The following is a 22,735-nucleotide window of genomic DNA, read 5'->3' on the forward strand; positions in this document are numbered from 1 at the left end:
AAAAAGAATTTAACAACAAAACTCCCTCGCCAAAAAGAAAAACCCGGGCTGAAGCCTGCTCGATATTGGCGCCGCGCTCCTCCGTGCATTCCCGGCTTTACTGCATTGCGGCTAGAGGCGCGCCGACGACCGAAAGCGCGCTCGTCGCTCGGAGAGCTTGCTCGCCAAACACTGATCCTCGCCATGCCGTCTCTCATCTGGCCGGGCACGCGCTCGAGCCTTGCTCGGCCTCCCACGTCGGACCGGCACTCGCTAGCCGACGGTAAGGCGCCCTGCGACCGTGCATCTATCAGCAGCGACAAGTCATTCAGCCAGCGGTGGGTGGCGGGCGCGGCGGTGATACCGCTCAAGCCAACGATCAAGGCGTCGGTCGAGACCGCCAAGCCGGTCGCCTCTGTCGCGATGAATCTGCTGCCAAAGTTCAGCCGTCCCGCTGTCGAAGCGGCGTCGGGCCACCTGCTCACCATGTCCACCTTCATGCTGGCCTTCGCGGTGGCGCAGGCGCCGCGCTGCCCGAGCCACCAGCCAGCCGCCACTCAGATTTGCGACCACACTCCTCACCTCAGGACAACCCTTCCACCGGCACAAACCTCGGCCTCGGCCTCTCGCTCGCCTCGCCCGCCGCCGCCACCCTCGCCCCGGCTCCCGCACAGATCGTCAACATCGAGTACAGCGAGATCCTCGAGGCGGACGTGCGCGGCTTCGCCGCCGGGGCGCCGCGCGCCCTCTCGGAGGGCTACCTCATCCGCATGCTCCAGTCGTGCCTGACCTTCACGCTCGCCGTCGGCATCACGATGGTCACCTCGATCACCCTCGTCTTCGTCCCGCCTGAGGGCGACGCGTTCGACCTGTGGTCGCTCGCCTTTTGCTGGCTGCTGGTCGCCGCCGCCCTCTGCGATGTGCTCGGCCTCCTCTTCTTCTTCCTCGGCCTCAACGCGGCAATCTTCATCTGCTTCCCTCTGTACTCGGACGTGCGGAGGGACGCGATCTACAACGCCACCACCGGCGCCGTCCTCGGCGGCACCGGCCAGCTGACCGCGCTGGACAGCGGCGGCTTCGGTCTCGAATTCTTCACGATGCCGGGAGGCGACGAGAATGCCACGAGCGACGACGCCGCGCTGCCGCGCCTCTCATCCGCCTACCTGAAGGGGCTCATCTTTGGAGGCTTTGTGATCCTCTGCTACACGCTGCTCGTGATGGGCCTCATCCAGATGCACGCCGTCCGCCGCGCGGGGCGCGAGCAGCGCGTCGTGGCCGAGCGGGCGCGTGCAGCGGCCGAGGAAGAGAAGGCGACTCTCCTGCGGCGAAGGGCGGACGCCGCGCGGGCGGCAGCCACGCTGCCGCGCCTCGCAGAGACTCCGCGCAAGGACGCGGCCGGCGGCGGACGCGCCGGCGGCGGACGCGCCGGCGGCGGAGGCGTCGGCGGCGGAGGCGTCGGCGGAGGAGGCTCGCCGCCGCCGACGCGTTGCGGCGAGCCGTTGAGCTGCGGCGATGAGGAGGAGCGCGCGATGGCGGCGCTCCTCCGCGCCGCCAGCCTGCCCGTTCGGTGCCTGCTGTCGCCGCTCCTCGAGGCGGGGCTTCGCGCGCCGCTGCTCGCGAGCCTTTCTGACGACGTGGCGCGGATGTACCTTCTCAAGGAGCGATACAGACGAGACATGGCCGAGTCATAGCCGAGTCATAGCCGAGTCATAGCCGAGTCATAGCCGAGACATAACCGAAACACTACACAGCGCAATGACACAATCCTCTCGAGCGCGCCTCGTTCTCCAATCTCGGGTGATCTGTGCCGATCTCGCCTAGGAGCTCGCCATCGACGGCCTCGGCCCCGTGGAGCGAGCCAAACTCGCGCTCGCCTCGCGAAGCCCTCCCCCCGCTCCGCCGTCACCTCCCGGCGCGCCTCCCACAAAGCGCGTCCCAGCACCTGCCGGCTTGCCTCACGCCCCTCCGGCCGCTTGCCACGGCGCTCCTCCTGGCGTAGCCGCCGTCGCCACGCCGTCTGACCCGACGGCGCCTTCGGAAGCGGAGCCCGGGGCGGAGAGCCGCACAGGCCCGCTGCATGTCTAGCTAGTAGGATTAGGTGGGGGAGGGGCAGGCGAGGGGGGGGGGGGGGGGCGATACGGTTCGCGTCTTGCAACTGCTTGGAGCGGTGTGAGAGTATTGAGGTGTTGAGTGCATCCTGTACTGAGGGCAGTCTCGTGGCACGTCGTGGTGGTCGTGGGTCGAGCTAGCTCACGCCCTCCAGCCGTGAGCCGAGAGGTGTCCACTGTCAAATATGTGTTACGAGAACTAGAGATGGCAGTTTTGTCGTCGTGTGCAATTGCCCTAAAATTCGCACCGTCCGAGACGCCGGCGCGCTCAATACAACACAACAAAACACGCTCTCTCCACACACTCTCTCAATAATGTGCAGGCAGCTCTGTAGAGGGTGGCAGAGTAGGAGATCTCTGGGTCCCGAGCCTCCCTGTGGATGCTTTATTTTCACCACAAGTACAAACAAACAAAGAAGAAGTAGGTGACCACCAGACCACCGCCCCGATACCCGCGAATGGAACGTATTGCAATAGATGTTCTCACGGAGCTCATGTGTCATGAATCGAGCGACGCCTCATGGAGAACGCGGCGACCCAATCGAACTAGTGCCAGCCGGCCGACGGCTCGCCAGCGACAGCCGGAGCTCAGCCTCGTACTCGTCAGCGCTCTCCTGTTTGACATGCATTACGGCTCACTCGTCCAGAGAGCCGCTGAGCGACTCGACTGCAACGGCCGAGCTCACCGCGTAGCTCGCGCGCTGCCGGGCGAGCATGCGGCGCATCTCGGCGTGGTTGTCGGCAAACTCTGCGTTGGCGCCTAGAACGAGAAGGCAGGCGAACTTGCTTTGCACAGCGACTCGGAAAAGAAAACGCGAATGGGCGCGGCGGCGCCAGTCAGTTGGTCCTGCGTCCACGCCCCCTTCAGGCCGCGCCGGTCGAGCGCCGCCTCAAGCTGCGCCTTGACGCTCTCGATGTCGCCACCGCTAGCCGGCTCGCCCTGCTTCAGCTGCTTTGCGTGGCTCGGCCCAACCGGCGGTCCCGAGACGCGCAAGTGGTTCGGGAGGAGGGGGAGCAGCGCCTAGCGCATGAAACAGCGGCTTGCGTGCGCTATCAGTGCATTCTTCAGTGCCTGCTCGAGCGCTAAATGAAATGCAGGGTCCATATTGAGCGTCTATGGGGCGACGCCGTCAGCCGATCCATCCGATTCCTCGGCGAGACGGTGGCGTCGAACTGGACGCCGATGCAGAAGCGGTACACGCCGTTCGAGTCGTGTACCGGCCGCAGGCTTAGCAGGTTGACGAAGGAGGAGCCGTCCTTGCGGTAGTTGGTGATGCGGACGAAGCAGTCCACGCCTCTGCGAAGGGTGTCCTGGATGTGCGCCACCGCCGCGGGCTCGGTCCTCGGCCCCTGCAGGAAGCGGCAGTTGAGGCCGGCCACCTCCTCGCGCGAGTAGCCGGTCACCTTGCAAAACTGCCGGTTCACGTACACCATCGGGTTGCCCGCCATGGCCATATCGCTGATGACGATGCAAGCCGGAAAGTACTCCGCCACCGAGCAAAACGTGAGCAAAAAGCCGCCGCAGTCGGCGGGAAGGGTGTAGTCCTCCCAGAGGAGCTGCCTCGCCGCGTCGGCCCAGGCGGCGCGCTCCGCCCCGCCCGCCCCGACCGCCCCGCCCGCCCCGACCGCCCCGCCAAACGGCTCGCCGAGCAGCGACCGAATGAGGGCGGCGCTGTGCTCGTTGCTCTGCACGAGGCCGGGCAGCACCTCGGCGGCGAGGATCGAGGCGGCAAGCTCGGCGTGCTTCTTCAACTGCTTCAAGAGGGCGCGGCCTTGCAGCGGCTCGCTCGCGCCGCTAGCGCGGCTGTAAAAATCGCACGCGCGTGCCTCCGCCGCCTTGCGTCCGATGTCGCGCTCGAAGCGCGCCGCCTCGAAACAGCTCTTCACGAGGTCGCGATGGCTGCCGAGGCTCGCGGTGCGCTTCGAGCCGCGCGCGTACCGCTCGACCGCCTCGATGATGGAGGCGGCATGCGCCTCCGAGTCGAGCGCGTAGCTCACCAGGCACGCAATACACGCCTCGGTGTCCAGCGACCAGAGCCGTTGCGTAAAGGCTACCACAGGCTCAAGCCACTCCCGCACCTGCTCTGGTGCCTCCTCCCGAGTGAGCGAGGGCGGCGGCGGCGGCGCCCGCTGCAGGCTCGCGTCAAAGGTGCGCGGCAGCAGCTCTCGCAGCCGCCTCGCCAGCGCACCGAGATGCGACTCGTGCTGGTCTTTGCGGAGGAGCACGCCGACCACGTACGAGTACTTGCCAGCTGAGTCATGCACCGGGTGGAGTGTGAGCACGTTGGAAAACTCGTCGCCGCCCTTGGTGTAGTTTGTCACGACGATGGGCGGCATGGTTGTGCCGGCGCGCAGGTGTTTGACCATCAGCCGTACGGCCGGCCGCTCCGTCCCTTTTCCCTGCAAGAAACGGCACGATCTACCTGCGGCGTCGGCCTGACTGTATCCGGTCAATGCTTCAAAGGCGCTGTTGACCCACGCGATGGGAAGGCCCGGGTCAGTGGTCACGCAGAGGGTCGCCACCGGCAGCGGAGCGAGCAGGTCGCGCAGCATCTCGTGCCAAGGCCGCCCCGGCTCGTAGGAACCGCCGAGCTGCTCCGCCAGCGTGTCGAGCTGCTCGCACCACATCTCAGCGGCCGCTGCCGGTGCGGGGGCTTGCGCCGGGGCCGCACGCCGCCCCGCCTTCTCCTTCTTGGCCGGCGCAGCCCGCGCAACAGCATCGCTTCGCTTCGTCCACTCCATCGGCGGTGTCCTGGGACCGCCCCTCGCCCTCGGCGTCCGCGGCGTCGAGCCCCGCCCCCCGCTGGAGCGGCCCCCATTGGAGCCACGTCCGCCACTGGCAGCGCGCCCGCCGCGGCCTCGTCCGCGGCCCGCGAAGGAGGCCGCAGCGCGAGCGGAGCGGGGCGACGCTGGGAGCGACGTGGGGGAGGCTGGAGCGCGAACGGAGCTGGGGGACGCTTCGAGGGACATGGAGGAGGCGGCACTGGCCAGCGAGCCGGTGGAGAGCTCGACTGGTGAGTCCGACAGACGCCTGTCCTCCGACGCCCCCTCTTGACGCACGTCAACGGCCCCTGGCGCCGCGCCTGCAGCCACTCCGCCCCGTGCCGCCGCCAGCGCCGCCTCCGAAGACGTGTGCGCCAACCTCGACTTGACCGACCCAATTAGCACCTCTACCTGGCTGCTCAGGCGGTCAATAAGGCCCCGCTGCCTCTCCGCCTCGCTCCGCTGCTCCAGTCGCTGCGCTAGTCCCCTCTTCACCGCAGAGATCTCGCTCCGCAACGCCTCGACCGTCTGCTGCCGCTTCAGCCGCTTCGCCGCTCCCACGGCGCCCTCCCCGTCGCCTGACGTCAGCCGCACGGAGCCCGAAAGACGCGGACTGCCAGGTGGCTGCCCACCAGCCGAGATCTGGGGTAGGCCGGACGCCGCAGCCGCGTTTGGAAGGTCGGCCATCGCGTCGAGCATTGCGCGTTGCTGCGAGACGATTGCACTCACTGCAGCGACCGCCAGCTGCAATGCACCGCCGGGGGAGCCGGGCCCGGAGGCGTGTGCGAACGAGGCTCGTGGCGCTAGCTCTTTCTCGCCGCCCAGCCGCCGCTCAGAGGTGAGGGAGCGAGGAAAGATGCCCTGGGCAGAGCCGCTGGGCGTCGAGAGGGGCCGCCTCCGAGGTGAGCCCACAGGCTCCAAGTACGGCGATAGGGCAGTGGCCGCCAATCGCGCAGCTATCGACGAAGACCGCGGGGAGAGCGGACCAAGTGCAGCGTCGGCGTCGCCCGTGGCCCTAGGCAGCGCGGACTGAGCGCGTCGGAGGTGGGTTGGGTCGGCGGCCGCGTGTGCCCCCGACGGCGGTCGCAGGGGGCCGTCGGCTGTTAACCGCGGCAGGCTGGCCGTCTCGGCGTCCAAGGAAGGCGTTGCCGCCGTTAGCCCGGTGGAGTAACGTTTCGAGAGCTGCTCGTCGGCCTCCTCCCGGACATGTCCCAGAGCCGTCCCGTTCACTAGCCTAGCGCTGTGCGGGGCAGCAGCAGCAGCGGAGGCGGAGGCAGCGGCAACGACAAGATCGCCGCAGCCTCGGCAAGGGTCAGTGCTGTCGGCGACGTCGACACTGCTGGCCGTGGCACCAGCGTCGGTAGCGACACCAGCGTCGGCAGCCTCGGAGCTATCCTCGGGGCCAGCATCGGCACCACGCATGCTCTTCAGCGCCCTCAGCTCGGAGCGGAGCCCCTGCAGGATCTCAGCCTCCTCGTGTTCGGCTTCAGCTGCCCGCGACTGCATCGCAAACGCATCTAGCGCGTCGGTTGACGACACGTGAGGCGCGCTTAGGGGGGAGACGGCTTGAAGGCACGTCCCTGGACCCTCGGGAGTCGTCAGTGCCAATGCTGCAGCCTCGGTTGGCGTCTCCAGGCGCGACGACTCGGGTGACGGAGGTTCGCGGTCCAGGCACTGGAGCAGTCCTCGCTCGCCCTTTTTGCTCGCGCCAGACCAGGGCGCGTTCGTGGAAAACGATTGATAGCGCAAGGCCATGGGGCCGGCAAATCCGCCGTCGCCCCGGCGTGCCGGCCGTTTCACTTACACTTTCACGGTCATTCACAGCAGGCTCAGTGCGGCCTGCCACCGGTACCGCCTGGTATCCATTCACTGGTCATGTACTCTACGCCCGGGTACATCAGCATGCGGCCTAGGTGCTAGGAGCGTGTGCCCCCCAAACACATCGTATGTCGCGCTCCAGGCATGTACGTTTCTCACACGCGGGAGGCGGGTGGCGCGGACGACGCCCTGTGCGACGGGAGCGACAGCCGCATCGACGACATCGAGGGCAGCTTGAAGGACGGCCGCGACCGGTGGCTCTCCGGGTGCACAGAAGACGGCCTCGCCGCTCGTCTCCGACTCGGCCGCGCCTCGGAGGAGGAGGCGTGCATCGCCTGGTAGAGCATCGCGCAGGAGGCGTGCACGTGCGGCGCGGAGGGGTACCAGGCGACCGCGACGGGCTTGTACAGGCCGGCGTTGACCTAGTCGCAACCACGCCACACCCTCACGCCACACCGCGCGAGCCACGCCGCCGCCGCCTCCCTGCGCGAGCCAAGTCGCGCGGCGTCACGACGAAGAAGCGCTCGAAGCGGCACCCATGTGTGCTGCCCGGCAGGTCGGGCACATGCACACTGACGATCGGAAGGCCCAGGTGGAAGGCTGCGCGCACCTGCGAGGGGCCGGGGGAAGGGAGAGGTCGAGCTCGGTCAAGCTCGGTCGGCCTCCCGTCGATCTCGGTCGATCTCGGTCGATCTCGGTCGCACCTCGCGCGCGAGCTGCTCTCCGCACGGTCCGACGAACGAGTGCACGTTGAGCACGAGCAGCATGCGGGTGGGCGCCGCCTCGGCCGCCTGCGACTGCTCCGTCAGCAGCGTGTCTGCGATGCCGTCGCCGTCCGTGTCGACGGGGACGGCCCCCACGCTGCTGACCGAAGTGCTCGCCTCGGCCTCGCCGCCGCCGTCCTCGCCGCCAGCCTCGCCCGCGCCGAGGTTGTTGAGCGAGGTGAGCGCGTCCGGGTGCTCGCGATACGGCGCCTCCGCAGGCGGCCTCCCGGCCCCGCGAAAGTGGCTCGGCGGCGGCGGCGGCACCTCTGCCGAGTGCTCCGGCCCGACGGACACGTTGCGCGTGGACACGTTGCGCGTGATGAGGCTCCACTGGCGGGTGGCCTCCGAGTTCTTGGCTGAGCTCCTGTGCCTCGCGAGGAGCTGCCGCTGCGACACCCTGCGGCTCTCGCGCCACCGGCTCGTGATCTCGAGGCCCCTCCTGCCGCCCACGCGGCACTCGGCGGCCAGCAGCCCGCTCCGCTGCAGCTGCAGCGCAACCTCGAGTGCGCCCGGGTTGGACGGCGAGACGAAGAGCACCTCACGCTGCGAGAAACTCCACTCCAGCTGGCTGGGCACATGCCCCGGCATCGACAGCTCCAGGCCGGTGTGTGTGATCGCAAAGCGCCGCCGGCGCGCCCCTCGCGCGCCCCAGCCTTGCACCCCCGCGACGCTCCGCCGGTCCTCCAGCCCCTCTGACGCCGTCTGCCTCTCGCGAGGCGCGAGCGGGCCACCCGGTTGACCCTCGCTGTCGAGCGATCTCACCGGCTCCTGGAGGCGCCTCGACGCACGCACGTCGGAGGTCGCCGGGTCAGGTCGAGGATCAGGCGCCGCGAGGGACCCCCGGCCCAGCCCGTGCTCGAGGGCTTCGACGTAGGCGCCGTAGCGCGGCGAGGCGACGAGCATCTCCTCGAGGATCATCCGCAGCGACTCCACCTGCAGCGCCTCGACGCGCGGCCACGGAACGATGATCGCACCGCCGCCCTCGGACAGGGGCAGAGTCGAGGTCGAGGTAGAGGTAGAGGTGCCGGCCTCGGTGCCCCCGTCCAGTGCGCTGTCGCAACCGCCGCCGCCGCCGCCGCCGTCGCCGCCGTCGCTGCCGTCGCCGGCGCCGATGCCGTCGGCCTGGTCGCCGTGAGCATCGCTGCCGCCCTCCATCTCCTTCTCCTCGAGCAGAGGCTCGCCACGGGGGCGGAAGATGAGGCGCACGAGGTCTGCGGGGCACTCTGCGATCAGCTCCGCCAGCGGCCCGCCGCCCTTCGTCGTGTCCGCCTCGTGGACAATGATGAGCGGCTTGTTCGCCTGCACCGCACCACTCACGGTACTGAACCCATGGACTCGAGACTCTGGAGGTGTGGTACGACTTGGCGCGTTGGCCTGCACCGCCGCGCGCGCCTCGCGCAAGCACGCCGGGCTCAGAAAGTAGCCTCGCGTGAGGAAGATGAGCACGCACGCCGACGACGCGACGTACCTGCGCGAGATTGAGGGAGAGGTCGCGGGAGATTGCGGGAGATTGTGAGAGCTCACGCAGACGACGCGGCGTACCCCTCCAGCGCGTCCGTGTCCTGCAAGTCGTCAACGTCGCGGAAGATCTTGGGCGCGCTGCGCTGGCGAGCCTCCGCGGTGCGGCCGCGGCCTGGCATGAGAGCGAGCAGGCGGCGCTTCATCAGCGCGACCTGGTCCTGCCCCGTCGCCCAGGTGTGCGAGAGGAAGAGGTGGTACTGTAGACCCTCCGCGAGGGAGAGCTCTGGGGCGCCGCCGCTGCCGCGCAGCAGCACGGCCTAGACACGTCCTAGGCACGTCCTAGACACTCCCTAGACGCTTCCTAGAGAGCTGCCGCGCAGCAGCACGGCCTGCTTGGCCTTGCGCCGCGCCTTGGCGTACTTGTGACAGAGCGTCGCCGCGAGCAGCGCGAGGAGGGCGACGACGCCGGAGGTGCACGAGATGATGAGGATGTTGACGAGCGCGCGGCGGCTCATCCCGCGCTCGCAGCCCGCGCCGAACGAGCCTAGTAGTACCGGACCTCCAGAGTCTCAAGTCCAGTGTGGGTTCAGCTCCGTGGGTGGTGGGGTATCACGTGCCGAACTCGCAATCGCACTCGCCGACTCTCTCGCCCGTGTCGACAGTCCGCGGCACGCAGTCGCCGCGGTCGGAGCAGCCGTCGCCTAGGAAGTGTGCGGGGAGTGTCTAGGAGGTGTCTAGGAAGTGTCGCCCGGGCAGAGGCCGCAGCGGCCCCAGTCTAGGAAGTGTCTATAGGAAGCGTCTAGGAAGTGTCGCCCGGGCAGAGGCGGCAGCGGCCCCAGTCTAGGAAGTGTCTATAGGAAGCGTCTAGGAAGTGTCGCCCGGGCAGAGGCGGCAGCGGCCCCAGTCGCGCCCATTCTTGAGCGGCTCGCACCACACGCGCGTGCGACCCGAGCCGCCGCCCCGCTTGTCGCATTGCTCCGCGTAGACGCCGCTGCCCGCGTCGGGGTCGCACGTGCTGCCGAAGGGGGGGGGGGGGGGGCTTGCCTTGTGTGGTCCGTGTGTCGCTCACTGTGACCGCACACGCTGCGCACACGTGTCCCCCGTGTCGTCGGTCTGAGAGTGCGCCGCCTCCGTCCGCACTGACTCACGTATGACATAGTGCAAGAGCCCGGTGCGCACCAGGGGGGTGGTGTGTGTGTGGTGTGTTGGGGGGGGGGGGGGGAGCAGCACCTGCCGAGCAGGGCGGGGTCATGCGCGACTCCGTCCGCGTCGTACCGCAGCCAGCTCGGGTCGTCGCACAAGTCCCGCATCGCGTCGGCCGGTTGGCGCTCGTCCGTGGTGAAGCCTATGCGGAGATGTGGGGAGATGTAGGGGGAGATGTGGGGAGATGTTCGGACGCTCGTCTGTGGTGAAGCCCTGCGGGTGGTTGCGGATCGCGAGGAGCGCCGCCTCCGTGTTTGAGGGGATGATGCCCTTGGAGCCCGGCTCGACCAGCACGACGACGTACCTGTCCACACCCCACAGCTGTGAACAGCGTCTCTTCACAGCAGCGGCTCGACCAGCACGACGACGTACCTGTCCACACCCCACAGCTGTGAACAGCTTCACAGCAGCGGCTCGACCAGCACGACGACGTACTCGTCCGAGAGTCCGTAGCCGAGCCCCTCCAGCGCGTCGTTCACCGTGGCGCTGACGACAAAGTCCGTCGCGAGCCCCATCACGAACAGGCGCGTGATGCTGCTCTGCTGCAGGTGCTCGCCGAGCGTCACCTATGGGACATGTCAGGGAAGTGTCGTGGACATGTCCAGGACAGGTCTGCTGCAGGTGCTCGCCGAGCGTCACGTTCACGGTCGCCGCCGTTGACGTTGACTGGTGGTCGTGCTCGCCTGGCGACACGTCTCGGACATGTCATGGACGCCCAGACATGTCGGGCGGAAGTGATCGTGCTCGCCGGCGGCGGCGGTGGACGTGACGGCGGCAGAGCTGAACCCAGAGTAGCTGTCCCTGCGAGATCCGGTGCCGAGCTTGACGACGGTCGTATCGTTTGGGAGGTTGAGGTACGGGTCGAAGCGGGCGCCAAAGGTGCCCGCGACGCAGTGCGAGGGCCACTGGTAGTAGGCCGTCGGATTCGACCTGAAGAAGGACTCCTCGGAGATGGCGTCGACGCAGCGGCTGTCGGGCACCGGGAGAGAGCCGAAGGCGCTGAGGCAGTACGAGCCGGGAAGGATGCCGCCCTCGTGCGTCTTGCAAAAGGAGCAGTGGTACTCGGGGTGGTAATCCATCGTCGCTAGCGTCCGGCCTCCCGCCGCGGCGTCGACCCAGTCGTTGAGCACGGGGATGATGAGCGACGAGCCCGCGACCTTCAGCGACCCAGCTGTGAGGGTGTCGCCGATGCGCCGCGCGTCATAGTGGCTGAAATTGCTCTGGCCCGTGGCGCCCGGGTTGACGTCGGCGCCATCGAGCGGATACGCCGCCTCCACCGAACCGTTCACGGTGCGGTTCTCCATAAAACAGTTTTGCGGATCGACCAAGAGGATCGCGTCGCGAGGGCCGAAAACCTGACACTGGCGCGAGGCCGAGAGGGCCGCGCTATATAGGCCGAGCATATCTGCCGCAGAAGCGTCAGCAGCGAAAGCGCCGGCACCCCAGCGTAGAGGGCGTCGTGTAGCCTCCTGTTGGTATGCCAAAAGCGCGCGCCGGCGCTGGAGAGGGGAGCGGTGAGATTCGCGCGGACGGTGCGTGGGTAACGCAACAAACGTCCGTAGGATTTCTTTTTGTGAGGGCTGATTCTTTTGCCCGCGTCCATCCATACGTGGTGTGGACCCTGAGTTGAACAGGGGTTGTGCGCCAAGCCCTCCTGCTCGGCTCCAGCGAGTAGACAAGTGTTACCATCAACAGAGGAGAAGGATCTGACCTCAGGGCTGATGTGACCAAGCGAGCGCTGGTAGCGTGGTTTTACCTCACACCCATGGTCTCACAGTGTGCCGGCAGTCGCCGCGCAGTGTCGCTCACACAAGCCGCAGCACAACTGACTGAGGGCCAGTGAGGGCGAGCCCATCGCTGTCTGTGACAGCCGGCACGCCCTCCGCGAACCCACTCCCTTGCCACGACCCGGGTGAGCTACTCCATGTAGATGAGGCGTGGATGGACTAGAACCTGGCGGCTGCTTACTCAGACACTCGATAGTGAGAGGGTCTGGGAAGGGAGGGGCAGGTTGCGCTCACCCGCGTGCACTGGGCGTGCACTTTGTTCTTGGACGGGGCTCCTGCCTGTTGACGACGACGACGGGCCGACATTGGTTCTGCCTGTTTGGGTCACCCGCAGGAGTTGCGAGGGGCGCCCCCTGGCCTACCACTTGTAAGGTGCTCGTCTACCCACGTCCACGTAGAGCTCTAGTTGATCCCAACAGTCGACCGATGTTTTCTATTCATGAGAGAGTTGTGTTTGTTAGGGGTCCCGTACCATGCGGAATCGACCCTATCCAGTGCTCAAGTGCTCAAGTTCTTGAAAATTCAATTCTTGGAGCACTTGGAGCACTTGGAGTGCAGTTGGCAGCCTCACATCCAGGGCCGGGGAGCTGAGAAGCGCACCCAGCGGGCCGGATGATCGGGATCGGGTTACGGGCAAGAGAGCCCTAGCCCCGGGGGTGCGCGTTCGCAAGGCAATTCATGGATCCGTTTTCATCGATTCGTCATCTACGGACGTCTCCCGTCGCAGGTCAGAGGCACATTGCCACTGGCTGCGCGACTGTCCACGCGAACGCAGTTTATCATCCACACGAACGGTACACACTGACATGCTGCTGTTCAGCGCGGCGACTCTGGCGTCGGAAGTCTGCGACCATTCCGCGCTTGTATTTCGTGACCCGCACCTCAATTTCGCCTTTGGGGGCACCGCCGACTTTCGCGGCCGGCACAAGGCGGTCTACAACTTCTTGTCGGCGCCCGGCCTCTCCGTCAATGTCAAGATAGAGGAGGCCGTCTTCAAACTCCACGACGGAGCCCTCGCTGTCAACGGGTCCTTCCTCACCGAGGCCCACCTGATTGCACGCATATCGCCGCAAAGGCAAGCCACCGCCTCATTCTGGGCGTCGGAGCTCGACGAGTCCAACTTTGGCTGGAAGGTCGTCAATGGATCCTGCGTCGGCCGGCCCTACAAGTTCGGCAACCGCGGTCACAAGAAGTGCTTTGACCTCGACATGTCGATGGACTACTCGAGCGCTACCTTCGCATTCCGCAACTGGACGGTGACGGTGCACGGCATGCGCTCGTGCAAGGGCTGCCTTATCGCGGGACCCGAGCACCGGCTCGACATAAGCTTCACCGCGCACGGCGATCCATCTCGCGACAGGCCTCACGGCATAATCGGTCAGTCTTACGCGACGCCAGGGCTCGTGCGACACGGCAAGAAGGACACCTACCCGTGGACAGGAAACTACACCACGAGCGCGCAGGGGGAGGGCGCCATCGAGGGAACGGCGTCGGATTATGAGATGCAGAGTGCCCACGCTACGAAGTTTGCCTTTTCGCGCTTCGACGCCGCCGCGTCTGCGCTGGCTGCGGCGGGCGAGAGATCCACCGACGCGTCGTCGATCGACCGCATCTCCGACCCGAGCACCGAGGGGAACCGCCGCCGCCTCTCCGAGGCCGCCTGCCCACCGCCGCCAGCGGCCTCGCAGACAGCGGCAGCCCCGCCCTCGCCGTGCTCCCCCCCCGCCTATGATGTGTTGCTTCCAGGAGGCGTTGCCGCGGTCTCGGTCGATTTGGGCCTGGGGACGTGCACAAACGCGGGCATCATCGCGGCGTGTGCGGCGCAGGGACTCAAGCCTCTCTGCGACAACCCCTACCATCATACCAGCGGCGGTGGGCAGTGCCTGCACCCCGCCCAAGACACATACAGGGACCCAGTCGCCGGCGGCGTCTATTACTCCAGCCCCGACCTCTACTCTGGGCGATCGTACACACTTTGTTACCAGAGGATTCCAATGGGGTTCCCTCCCGGAGACGGCTCCTTCCATGGCGTCTGCATGTATGCGCAAGGCAACGGGGCGACCAAGCCTCTGAAGCAGCACCACAGCACCCACTCCTTTGGCGACTCCGGCCACAACGACAAGTCCTTCCATACGTACTGCCAGTCTGAAATGGGACCAGGTTCATATAACGAGGGGTGCTTCCTGGGAGAGCCGACACCCTGCGACGCCTATCCATACCTGGGCAACAAGTTCTCGCGGCAAAGCCCACCGTACTCGGCGGAGACGGCGAACCCAGCTTACATTGGCACACGCCCAAACCCGACTGGGTACGACATGGCCGCCTGCAAGCCCGAGTCGGAGGGCGGGATGGGGTGCTGGAAGACGCTGTGCGTTGAGGAGGGATCTGACGGCGGCCCAGTTTCGCTGCCAGCGGACGCGGGCACGCCCGGCAAGCCAGCTTCCGGCAGTGGCTGCGAATAGATCGCCGCGCGCGTTGCGAGCGCTATCGTCAGGTAGCTTGCCACATATGGCTGGATGCGCAGTCAAGAGGCGCAGTCAAGAGGTATCATGCCATCATCGGGGCACGCTATCGGGGAGTGATCAGACATATCTCAGCACTGTCTCTCAGGGCGATGCCCGCCGAGGATGGGGCGGGGGGCCGCGCGCGCGCGGGGGGGGGGGCGTCTTTGCAGTCTCGGGGGGCCTGAACTTCAAACATACTTTCTCAGCTGTGTGTCGCATTGGGGCCATGCTGTTTGCTGTATGGTGTATGCCGTCAGGTCCGCCCGAGTTTTGCAAAAGGAACTAAGGCCTGGACGCGCTCCCCCCTCGGCTGCCGGGCGGCCTGGAGGTACGCAAGGAAGGCCCGACGTGGCTGGCGGGGACGCCCAAGTGGGCCGCGAGCAGAGCGCGAAGGCGCGCTGCCACCGCCGGGTAGTGCCGGATCAGATTGGCCGCGTCTGGCTCGGCTCCGATCGCGTGCGCGGTGGCCGGCGCGCCGCGGAAGAGGTCGGCGTGCCGAGCGCACCGGTCGTGCGGCGCGGCGCGGCGGAGAGAGCGCCACGCGGCGACGTAGTCTCCGGCGGGCCACGAGCAGCGGTGCCGCGTGCAGCGCAGCGGCTCGTGCACCCACTGCACGAGGGTCCACTCACTGGTGCGAACGGCGTGGCCGATACAGGGCGACGAGCGGACGTCCCAATCGTGCCCAAACGGCCACAGCGAGAAGACGGCGCGGCCGGCGGCGCGGCCGGCGGCGCGGCCGGCGGCGCGGCCGTTCGAGCCGTTTACGCGGCGGCGTGGGGGGAGTGTCGGCGAGGGGTGCCATGCGGGGTGGAGTCGGCCGGTGGGTGTCCGCACGGGTGATCGCACGGGTGTTCGCACGGGTGTTTGCGTCGCTGCGCCTCGGCCCGGCACCCTGGCGGCTCTCGGCTGCCGAGGGGGGCTCGCTTGCCCGTGCCGGCGCGGCTTCTTTTGGCGCGGCGGTGCCGGGCGAGGAGAGAGGCGGCGGCCGCCCCGCGCTGGAGCAGGCCGGGAGGCGGCGCCTTGCTCCGCGGAGAGCAGGAGCGAGCGGCCGGCGAGGGCGGAATCCGACGGGTCGGGCGGCAGCGCGGCGGCGGCGATGAGCGTGGGGAAGACGTCGAGAAGAGAGCAGGGGGTGCCGACGGCTGCCCCCGCCGGAAGCTGGCGGTGGCCGGCGAGGAGAAGAGGGACGTGCGTGTCATGCGTCGCGAGCGAGTGCTTGCCCCACCCGCCCAGCTCGCCAAGCTTCCACCCGTGGTCGCCCAGCAGCGCCACGAGGGCGTCGCCTGCGGCGGGAGACGCATCTCCCACAATCTCCCACAATCTCCCACAATCTCCCACAATCTCCCGCAATCTCGTCGCCTGCGGCGGGAGACGCATCTCCCACAATCTCCCACAATCTCCCACAATCTCCCACAGTCTCCCGCAATCTCGTCGCCTGCGGCGGGAGACGCATCTCCCACAATCTCCCACAATCTCCCACAATCTCCCACAATCTCCCACAGTCTCCCACAATCTCCCACAATCTCCCACAGTCTCCCGCAATCTCGTCGCCTGCGGCGGGAGACGCGTCCAGCGCCGCCACCACGCGGCCCACCTACGAGCCGTAGGAAGCAACCCACCTTAATAGTGACTACTCCAACCTTCGTTCACACTTACTCAACCTCTTGACTAATAACTACGCAATCGTAATTAATCACTCCTCAGCCTTAATTGAGAATGGCCCACCTGCGAGTCGACGAAGGAGACCGCCGCGGAGTACCCGACCGCCAGCTTCCGCCCAAGCCCGCCACCTGCCGACAAACGCGGCCTCCGCCGCTCCGCCAGCCGCTGGCCGTAGTTGCCGTAGATCTCAGTCAGCCCCTCTTGCAGCGAGCGGCCGGTCAGCAGCGACGCGTTTGCGGGCGGGACGGTGCGGGCGGGCAGCGGCGGCGGCGAGCGCTCGGCCGCTACCCAGAAGGGCTCCGGCGCGATAAAGGGGAGGTGCGGGCGGATGAAGCCGACGGCGAGTAGCCACGGCCTCCGCTGCAAGGGCGACGTCAGCGCGCTTATGGCGTCGACGGCGCGAGCCGCGATCTGCTCGTCGGTGTGCCGCCCCGTCCTGGTGGCAGGAATTCACTAATCACGAACTGATGCATTAATGACCGCTCGTCGGTGTGCCGCCCCGTCCTGGTGGAGTTAGTCATTCACTCACTCGTCACTGTGTCAATCATTTCATCCGTCCGTCGGCGATGTTCGTCCCTGCTCCCCTCTCGAACAGAGGCGCCCTCCACTCCGCCGTCGGCGAGTGGCGGAGGCGGTAGCCGTTGTACTGCCAGCCGACGCCTGCGGCGCACGGCCCTCGCACCCCGCGGCAGGTCATGTTGTCGGCAAACTCGTCCTGCGTCGACGAGGGCACGGCGTCGAGAAGAGAGCAGGGGCTTTGCCCGAGGCTTGCCCGAGGTTTGCCCGAGGTTTGCCCGAAGTTGCCCGAGGTTGCCCGAGGATGCCCGAGGTTTGCCCGAGATCGCACCTGGGTCGACCACGAGGCCACGTCGTCGAGCTCCTGGTGGAAGACCTGCTCGCAGCTTTCTTTTTATTAACGAACGAACGAACGAACGAATTAAAGCTCCTGGTGGAAGACGACGTGGCGGCTTTCTTTTTTTGGTCGCCGTAGTCCGGGTTTCGGAGGCGAGAGTACTGTAGCTGCTAGTGGACGACCTTGCCATGGGAGACCGCGAGGTAGCCGGCGCGGCGGAAGCGCTGCGGCAGCGTGACGACATCGGGGATGTGATCGCGCACCTGCAGTGCGGCTGGGTGTGCTGTCTGAGCGCTTGTGAGCTGTGATGAGGGTCGGCGAGAGTGTGTGTGTGTGTGTGTGTGTGTGTGTGTGTGTGTGTGTGTGTGTGTGTGTGTGTGTGTGTGTGTGTGTGTGTGTGTGTGTGTGTGTGTGTGTGTGTGTGTGTGTGTGTGTGTGTGTGTGTGTGTGTGTGTGCCGAGCTACAGCTGCAGAGTGCTACACGGGTGAGCGTCTCGCGTCTAGGCTGAGTCGCATGAGTGAAGAGGTCGACGACGCCCGTCTGGTGCCTGCGGTGAGAGCAGCCACAAATGAACTGTGGGTCGAGAAGCAGCAGTCTCAAATGCTGAGTGAGGAGTGAGTGCAGTTTGCGCATCTGACGGCTGGTGCACGGTGTACGGCCGGTGAGAAGCGCGGCACGCGACGGGTTGCAGTTTGCCACCGCGGCGTGGGCGTTGGTGAAGGTCACGCTGCGTCTCGATAGAGCGTCGATGTGCGGCGTCCTCGCCCATTCGCGGCCGTATGCGCCGAGGTCAGGCCGGAGGTCGTCGACAATGACCAGCAGCACAGAGGGCCGCCGGAGGCCGGTGCTGGAGTTGGTCATCTGGGACGTCGCAGTGCTGCTCTCATGTGGCAGGCACTGAAGCTGCAACGCTCGGGTGGATATGGCGAGGTGAGACTGGACAATGTGCCGAGGCAAAGTGGCGGAGCAAACTGCCGAGCAACTGTTTTTTCTTTTTTCTGGGAGTTTTAAATTCTTTTTCTCACTCCCTTTGTTCTCTTCTCATAAAATCGGAGGGTCGGCCCACGGGGGGACTTTTTCGTGAATTGAAGCGACCCAACGATTTTATGAGTGGCAGCAAAGGGAGTGCTTTTTTCTTCTTAGGAAGTTGTTTCTTTTGAGAGAGTTTATTTTAAGAATTCTTTTGAGGTTAGCCCTCGATGTTAATATGAAACAAACGCAAGGCGGACATGGGCATATCGCTATGGGGCCCACAGACATCCCGCACACCCGCCGCACACCCGCCGCCCCCGCGCGCGCCCCACCCCGGCCGGGAGAAAGTTTTTTTTCTAGCAGGCGTGTGTGTGCGCGCGCGGCGCAGCCGGTGCCGCGGCGATGCCTCCGGCTGTTTGCGGCGGGCGGCTTGCTGCTCGCTGCGATGGCAAAAAACTCGTCTCGTCGCACACCAAGGGCTTATGCTCTGACACTAAACGCTGGCTGAGACTCTGCTGCGCGCGCACACGCCTCCACCGAAGTGCAGCGTGCGTACTCTCCACCAAGAGAGAGGGAGGGAGAGGGAACGGCGCGCCAACTTTGATATGCACAGGTGACGAGGCGGCTGCACACGAGGAGCCGCAGACGAAGAGCCTCACACTCGCACGGCTATGCCTCCCGAGACGGCCCCCGACGACGACGAGAGCGCGCTCCTCTCCCGGATCGACGACCTGCGGATCGCGTCGATCCGGCCGCTGATGCCGGCCGCCTGCCTCATTGAGGTGAGCTGGCGGACGCCTCGGTCGTCGAGACCATCCGCGGCGCGCGCGGCGCCCTCTCGGCTATCACACGCGGCACCGACCAGCGACTCGCTGTGGTGCCGCCGCCCTCCTCCTTTGCTTTAGACCTCGCCACACCTCACCACACACGCATCCGCCCACACGCGCACATCACACAGCCGGCACCCGCCCTCACTGGCCCTCAGTCACTTGTGCTGCGGCTTGTGTGAGCGACACTGCTCGGCGACTGCCGGCACACTGTGAGACCATGGGTGTAAACCACGCTACCAGCGCTTGGTCACATCGGCCCCGAGGTCAGATCCTTCTACCCTGTTGATGACAATACTTGTCCACCGGCTGGAGCCGAGCAGGAGGGCCCGGCGCACACCCCCTGGTCAACTCACCCTCCACACCCCGTACCTTTTCGGGCAAACCATCAAGCTGCTTACAAGCTGCATGTCGATTTCGACTTGACGGCAGCATGAAGGCATCACGATTCACGTCTCCATGCTGCCGTCAAGTTGGAGCCAGTCTGCGGCGACCACAGCGCTGAGTCCTGAGAAAGGTACATAGCGAGAGCTTTTCAGAGTCAAGCGATTGCGCGAAATCCCACACACCACACTGGTGGATTTTGGTACGCACCGCACCCCCTCTACTACCAGAAAACAGCCCCCCTCCCCCCCCCCCCCCGACACAACGCAACGCGGCCTCACGCGGGGTAATCGTGGCTGCGGTCGCGGGGAGGGCGAGTGGCCCCTTCGCTTCTGCGAGAGACAGGAGCTCGGGTGACGTTCGCCGGCAGCGGCGCGAGAGACACAAAGTTTGCACACGTGACGTTCGCCGGCTGCAGGATACTGCGCATGGCACGGTCCGGGAAAGGATTGGAGGCCTTCGAGTGTAGCCCAAACATAGGTGGTAGGCCCTGTCTCTTGCGGATCTTGGGCGGCACGAAGACGTCGTCCAGCGTCCACTCGCGTTGGTACCTACTCGCCATCAACTTGCGCGCGACGGGGGAAGAGCAGTCTACCACAGGTGACATACAGCCGTGATTATTGAAGCCGTCCGCTGGCGCAACCAGCTTGAGACCGGCTCGGCCTCGAGATCCTCCTCTCCCAGGCACAGGCCCGAAGGCCTTGGTGAAGACAGATTGGTAGCACGGAAACGCCACGTTCGCGGGGCGCCTCGGGCACGACGAATTCCCTCCAGGGCCGAGCGCGTAGCCACGCGCGATCACCTCCATCAGCGAGCCATTATCGGTGCATGACCAGGTGTAAGCCATCGTCAGCTTGATCCATAGGGGCAGCAGGAACTCGAGCATACGTGGCGTGCGACGCACGAAGATCGCGCCGTTGTTCATGATCTGGTGGTGGTCGGTCATCACCAGCTCACTCGCGTCGTCGAGCCACTCGGAAAGCGGGCGCTCGTGGTTGACCAGATACACGTCGGCGTCGAAATAGATCACCCACCTGCAGCTCTCGTCTCGTAGGCGAGCAAGGATGGCCGCGGGTTTTGCAGTTTGAGCCGCTGGCTTTGAATCGTCCAACCACTGCGCGAAGATGCGGTAGCCGTGCCGGCCAGCATAGCAGCGCTGCGAAGCGACCTGCGAGGCATATTTCTTCGCCACAGCAGGTCCAATCATTGTCAGCATGCAGATCGATGCCGGAGCGACCCCTGTGTCGTCGGAGCTTGGAGCCCTGGTGCTGTCTGCCGACTCGCTGGAGCTCCAGCGGGTGCGACTCCGTCCAAGTGTGCCGGATGCAGCCGAAGCGCGCACAACACAAAGCAGCGCGAGGGTGCGCCATGAGAGTCGAGCCATACGGCGGCAGCGCAAGGGTACGAGCGCAGGGAGAGAGGGATGCTGAGGGATGCTCGTCGATGGCGTGCAAATCTCGCGTGTTCGATCAAAATCGGCGGGCTTTCGACGCTGTTCACGCGATCGGCTGTGGTTACGCCCCGCGATAGGACAACAACGTCTGTCCCACACACGCACAGACGCGCACATACATCATGCTCGGGCACCCCCCCAGCACAGTGTAGTCGTGGTGTGAGCACACAAGCAAGTACTAGCAGAGTGCACACCTGCCTTGGCGGGTGAGGGTCGTAAGCCTCAACGACGCCCTCGCGAGTGGCAGGTGCTGCAATCATGTTGCTGAGCGCTCCCGCGGCATGCTCCTTCTGCCTCTCAGTCCCATCGCGAGCCAGATATACCAGGGACATCTCACATTTCACGCCTGCGGCTTGAATAGGTACCATGATGGGCAGCATCCCGGGTGGACCATGCGGTGTGTGACGTGATAGGTGAGCCCTTGATCGCGTACGAATTGCTCGAGTGCCGCCTTCACCCCGCCCGTTCTGCTCGCCCGCCAAGTGTCTGGACCACCGTTTGTCAGCCACGGCCACTCAAAGTCATGACCGGCGATCAGGCCTCCCGGGCGAAGCTTTGGCCAGTACATGCGCAGGTCTTCTTGCACACCACGGAAGTAATGGTCGCCATCGATGTATACAAAGGCGAGCGACGAGTCCGTTATGTGCGCTGCCGCGTCTGCCGATAGCATTCGCAGCTGACGCACCTTGCCGCTGTAGCGCGCGTGGCGAAAGTGTGTCCTCACCGAGCAGAGCTGCGATCCAAGGTGACTCTGGTCCGTCATGGTGACCAATTTGGCGTTCTTTCCAAAGCGCTGTGCAGCAGTGACCTTGTCGAACCATGGATCCACCTGGGTGTATTGCGTGCAGCCACGCCAGCCAGCGAGCACCATAGAGGAAAACTCTCCGTCTGCCACGCCGACCTCGACTGCGGCGCCGCGGACGTCCACCGCAGCGAGGAGCCACGCAAAGTCGTTGCGGGAGGACAAGGTTACGCGACCTGCTATGACATCTGATAGCAGTTGTGCACGGTCCTCCGGAAGGCTGCACGGAGGCCACGCCGTCATTGCTAGGCGACTGCTCTTGTATGTCTTGGAGGACTCATTTGAGTGCGTGCGACAGCGCGCATGGCGTGCACAGTACCAGCCACGTTCAGCATCAATCCGATGGTCGAGGCACGGCCGGTCAATAGGTCCCGGTGGGTAGGGTGAGGGGCATGATGCCGGCCAGTTCCAAGGCTGTGGCCGCTCGCGAACCAACCATCTTTGCCACGCATGATCTGCAGGCAATTTTGGCGACGGAGCGCACGAGCCGCCGTCGGTGAGCGAGCACGGGCTGCTGACGTTGACGATCTGGAGCGGCGCCGCTGGGTTGCCGCATACGCCCTTCAAGAAGAAGAGGGTCACAAAGCCGACTCGGAGAGCGCACGCGCTGGAGAGCAAGGGTACGGAGATCGCTGCGTGGCTGCGGCCCTCCACGTTCTTGACCTGCCCACGCAGCAGCGGCTCAAGGCATGCTGCGAGGAGCAGCGCCAGCACGGCCGCCCAAGGGTGGAGAAAGAGCAGGGACCGTCGATCTGTGAGAGGGCCGTGGCGTTCGTGAAGCTCTCCTCGAGTGAGGGGTCGCCGATCTTGGTCGCGATGTGGAAACGGGGCCGACGGTGTGGGAGCGGGGAGCGGGGCGAAGGGGGGGCGAGAGTGGGTGGAGGGCGGCGCAGGGACGGGCGGCGGAGCAGGGACAGGCGGGAAGGGAGGTGGGTAGGGCGGCTAGCAAGGGATGCTGTAGAGAGCAGAGAGTCGCACACCTTTGTGGCCGTCTCGTCGGCCTCGATCTTGGAGAGAGAGAGCCGCGGCGGTCGTGCAGCCCGTCGTGTTGCTCGTGGAGCCCGAGCCCTTGATCGGATCCAGCTCGGCATCGGCCGCGGCGCCGATGGGCTTGAAGGTAGCTGGGGCGGCCGCGCGAGAGGCGGCGTGCGAGGGCGTCGCGAGGACGGCGAGGACGAGCATGACGGCGTGCAGCACTGTTTTTATATTATGGAGACCGCCTTCGTTGTTAATAAAAATACAGACGGACACTTGCTGTGTGTGTGTACTCTCACACACACGGACACTTGCTGTAGCCACATGACACGCACACACGCACACCGCACCGCACCCCGCACCCGCGCCCCCCCCCCCCTGCCTCGCCTGAGTTGGAAGGAGATGGGAAGATGGAACAG

General features: G+C 65.8%; 7 protein-coding genes across 7 annotated transcripts; 1 reads left to right on the plus strand and 6 right to left on the minus strand.

The window, feature by feature from the left end:
• Positions 1–2,847: 2,847 nt before the first annotated feature.
• EMIHUDRAFT_557997 (putative PAS domain protein) lies at positions 2,848–6,605 on the minus strand (the record flags this gene model as incomplete). The annotated part of the gene is made up of 2 exons (XM_005786775.1): positions 2,848–3,108; positions 3,216–6,605. The coding sequence occupies 2 exons, from the start codon at positions 6,603–6,605 to the stop codon at positions 2,848–2,850; spliced, it is 3,651 nt and encodes a 1,216-aa protein (XP_005786832.1).
• A 105-nt stretch (positions 6,606–6,710) lies between these two features.
• EMIHUDRAFT_433916 (hypothetical protein) lies at positions 6,711–8,105 on the minus strand. Its single transcript, XM_005786552.1, has 3 exons — positions 7,373–8,105; positions 7,180–7,278; positions 6,711–7,091 (listed from the first exon to the last, which is right to left on the minus strand). Exons 1-3 carry the CDS (start codon positions 8,018–8,020, stop codon positions 6,717–6,719), a joined length of 1,122 nt encoding a protein of 373 aa, XP_005786609.1. The 5' UTR covers positions 8,021–8,105; the 3' UTR covers positions 6,711–6,716.
• An 85-nt stretch (positions 8,106–8,190) lies between these two features.
• On the minus strand, positions 8,191–9,408 carry EMIHUDRAFT_201818 (hypothetical protein; the record flags this gene model as incomplete). The annotated part of the gene is made up of 6 exons (XM_005786553.1): positions 8,191–8,200; positions 8,271–8,413; positions 8,639–8,731; positions 8,813–8,900; positions 8,975–9,210; positions 9,280–9,408. The coding sequence occupies 6 exons, from the start codon at positions 9,406–9,408 to the stop codon at positions 8,191–8,193; spliced, it is 699 nt and encodes a 232-aa protein (XP_005786610.1).
• A 94-nt stretch (positions 9,409–9,502) lies between these two features.
• EMIHUDRAFT_201819 (hypothetical protein) lies at positions 9,503–11,499 on the minus strand (the record flags this gene model as incomplete). Its single annotated transcript, XM_005786554.1, has 7 exons — positions 9,503–9,594; positions 9,841–9,908; positions 10,124–10,238; positions 10,291–10,400; positions 10,502–10,662; positions 10,736–10,779; positions 10,818–11,499. The coding sequence occupies 7 exons, from the start codon at positions 11,497–11,499 to the stop codon at positions 9,503–9,505; spliced, it is 1,272 nt and encodes a 423-aa protein (XP_005786611.1).
• A 3,127-nt stretch (positions 11,500–14,626) lies between these two features.
• EMIHUDRAFT_449285 (hypothetical protein) lies at positions 14,627–17,791 on the minus strand. Its single transcript, XM_005786555.1, has 10 exons — positions 17,553–17,791; positions 17,417–17,450; positions 17,085–17,165; positions 16,897–16,941; positions 16,625–16,764; positions 16,113–16,485; positions 15,918–15,981; positions 15,613–15,670; positions 14,793–15,015; positions 14,627–14,709 (listed from the first exon to the last, which is right to left on the minus strand). The coding sequence occupies exons 1-10, from the start codon at positions 17,762–17,764 to the stop codon at positions 14,641–14,643; spliced, it is 1,299 nt and encodes a 432-aa protein (XP_005786612.1). The 5' UTR covers positions 17,765–17,791; the 3' UTR covers positions 14,627–14,640.
• Positions 17,792–18,546: 755 nt separating this feature from the next.
• Positions 18,547–19,227, plus strand: EMIHUDRAFT_201822 (hypothetical protein; the record flags this gene model as incomplete). Its single annotated transcript, XM_005786556.1, has 2 exons — positions 18,547–18,657; positions 19,135–19,227. 2 exons carry the CDS (start codon positions 18,547–18,549, stop codon positions 19,225–19,227), a joined length of 204 nt encoding a protein of 67 aa, XP_005786613.1.
• A 136-nt stretch (positions 19,228–19,363) lies between these two features.
• EMIHUDRAFT_201823 (hypothetical protein) lies at positions 19,364–22,523 on the minus strand (the record flags this gene model as incomplete). Its single annotated transcript, XM_005786557.1, has 6 exons — positions 19,364–19,382; positions 19,485–20,120; positions 20,199–20,325; positions 21,035–21,561; positions 21,826–22,093; positions 22,322–22,523. 6 exons carry the CDS (start codon positions 22,521–22,523, stop codon positions 19,364–19,366), a joined length of 1,779 nt encoding a protein of 592 aa, XP_005786614.1.
• Between the last annotated feature and the right edge of the window lie 212 nt (positions 22,524–22,735).

This window comes from Emiliania huxleyi, assembly GCF_000372725.1.
Source record: "Emiliania huxleyi CCMP1516 chromosome Unknown EMIHUscaffold_15, whole genome shotgun sequence".
NCBI classification, from domain to species: domain Eukaryota; phylum Haptophyta; order Isochrysidales; family Noelaerhabdaceae; genus Emiliania; species Emiliania huxleyi.

Coding starts and splice junctions, on each gene's coding strand:
- EMIHUDRAFT_433916 (XM_005786552.1), bottom strand. CDS start 8,020: ATGCCGGGGCATGTGCCCAGCCAGCTGGAGTGGAGTTTCTCGCAGCGT. Junction 7,279..7,372: donor GAGAGCAGCTCGCGCGCGAG/GTGCGACCGAGA, acceptor GGCCCCTCGCAG/GTGCGCGCAGCCTTCCACCT. Junction 7,092..7,179: donor GCTTCGAGCGCTTCTTCGTC/GTGACGCCGCGC, acceptor TGGTTGCGACTA/GGTCAACGCCGGCCTGTACA.
- EMIHUDRAFT_449285 (XM_005786555.1), bottom strand. CDS start 17,764: ATGACCAACTCCAGCACCGGCCTCCGGCGGCCCTCTGTGCTGCTGGTC. Junction 17,451..17,552: donor CTTCTCACCGGCCGTACACC/GTGCACCAGCCG, acceptor CTCTCACCGCAG/GCACCAGACGGGCGTCGTCG. Junction 17,166..17,416: donor TCGTCGACCTCTTCACTCAT/GCGACTCAGCCT, acceptor GCCGCACTGCAG/GTGCGCGATCACATCCCCGA.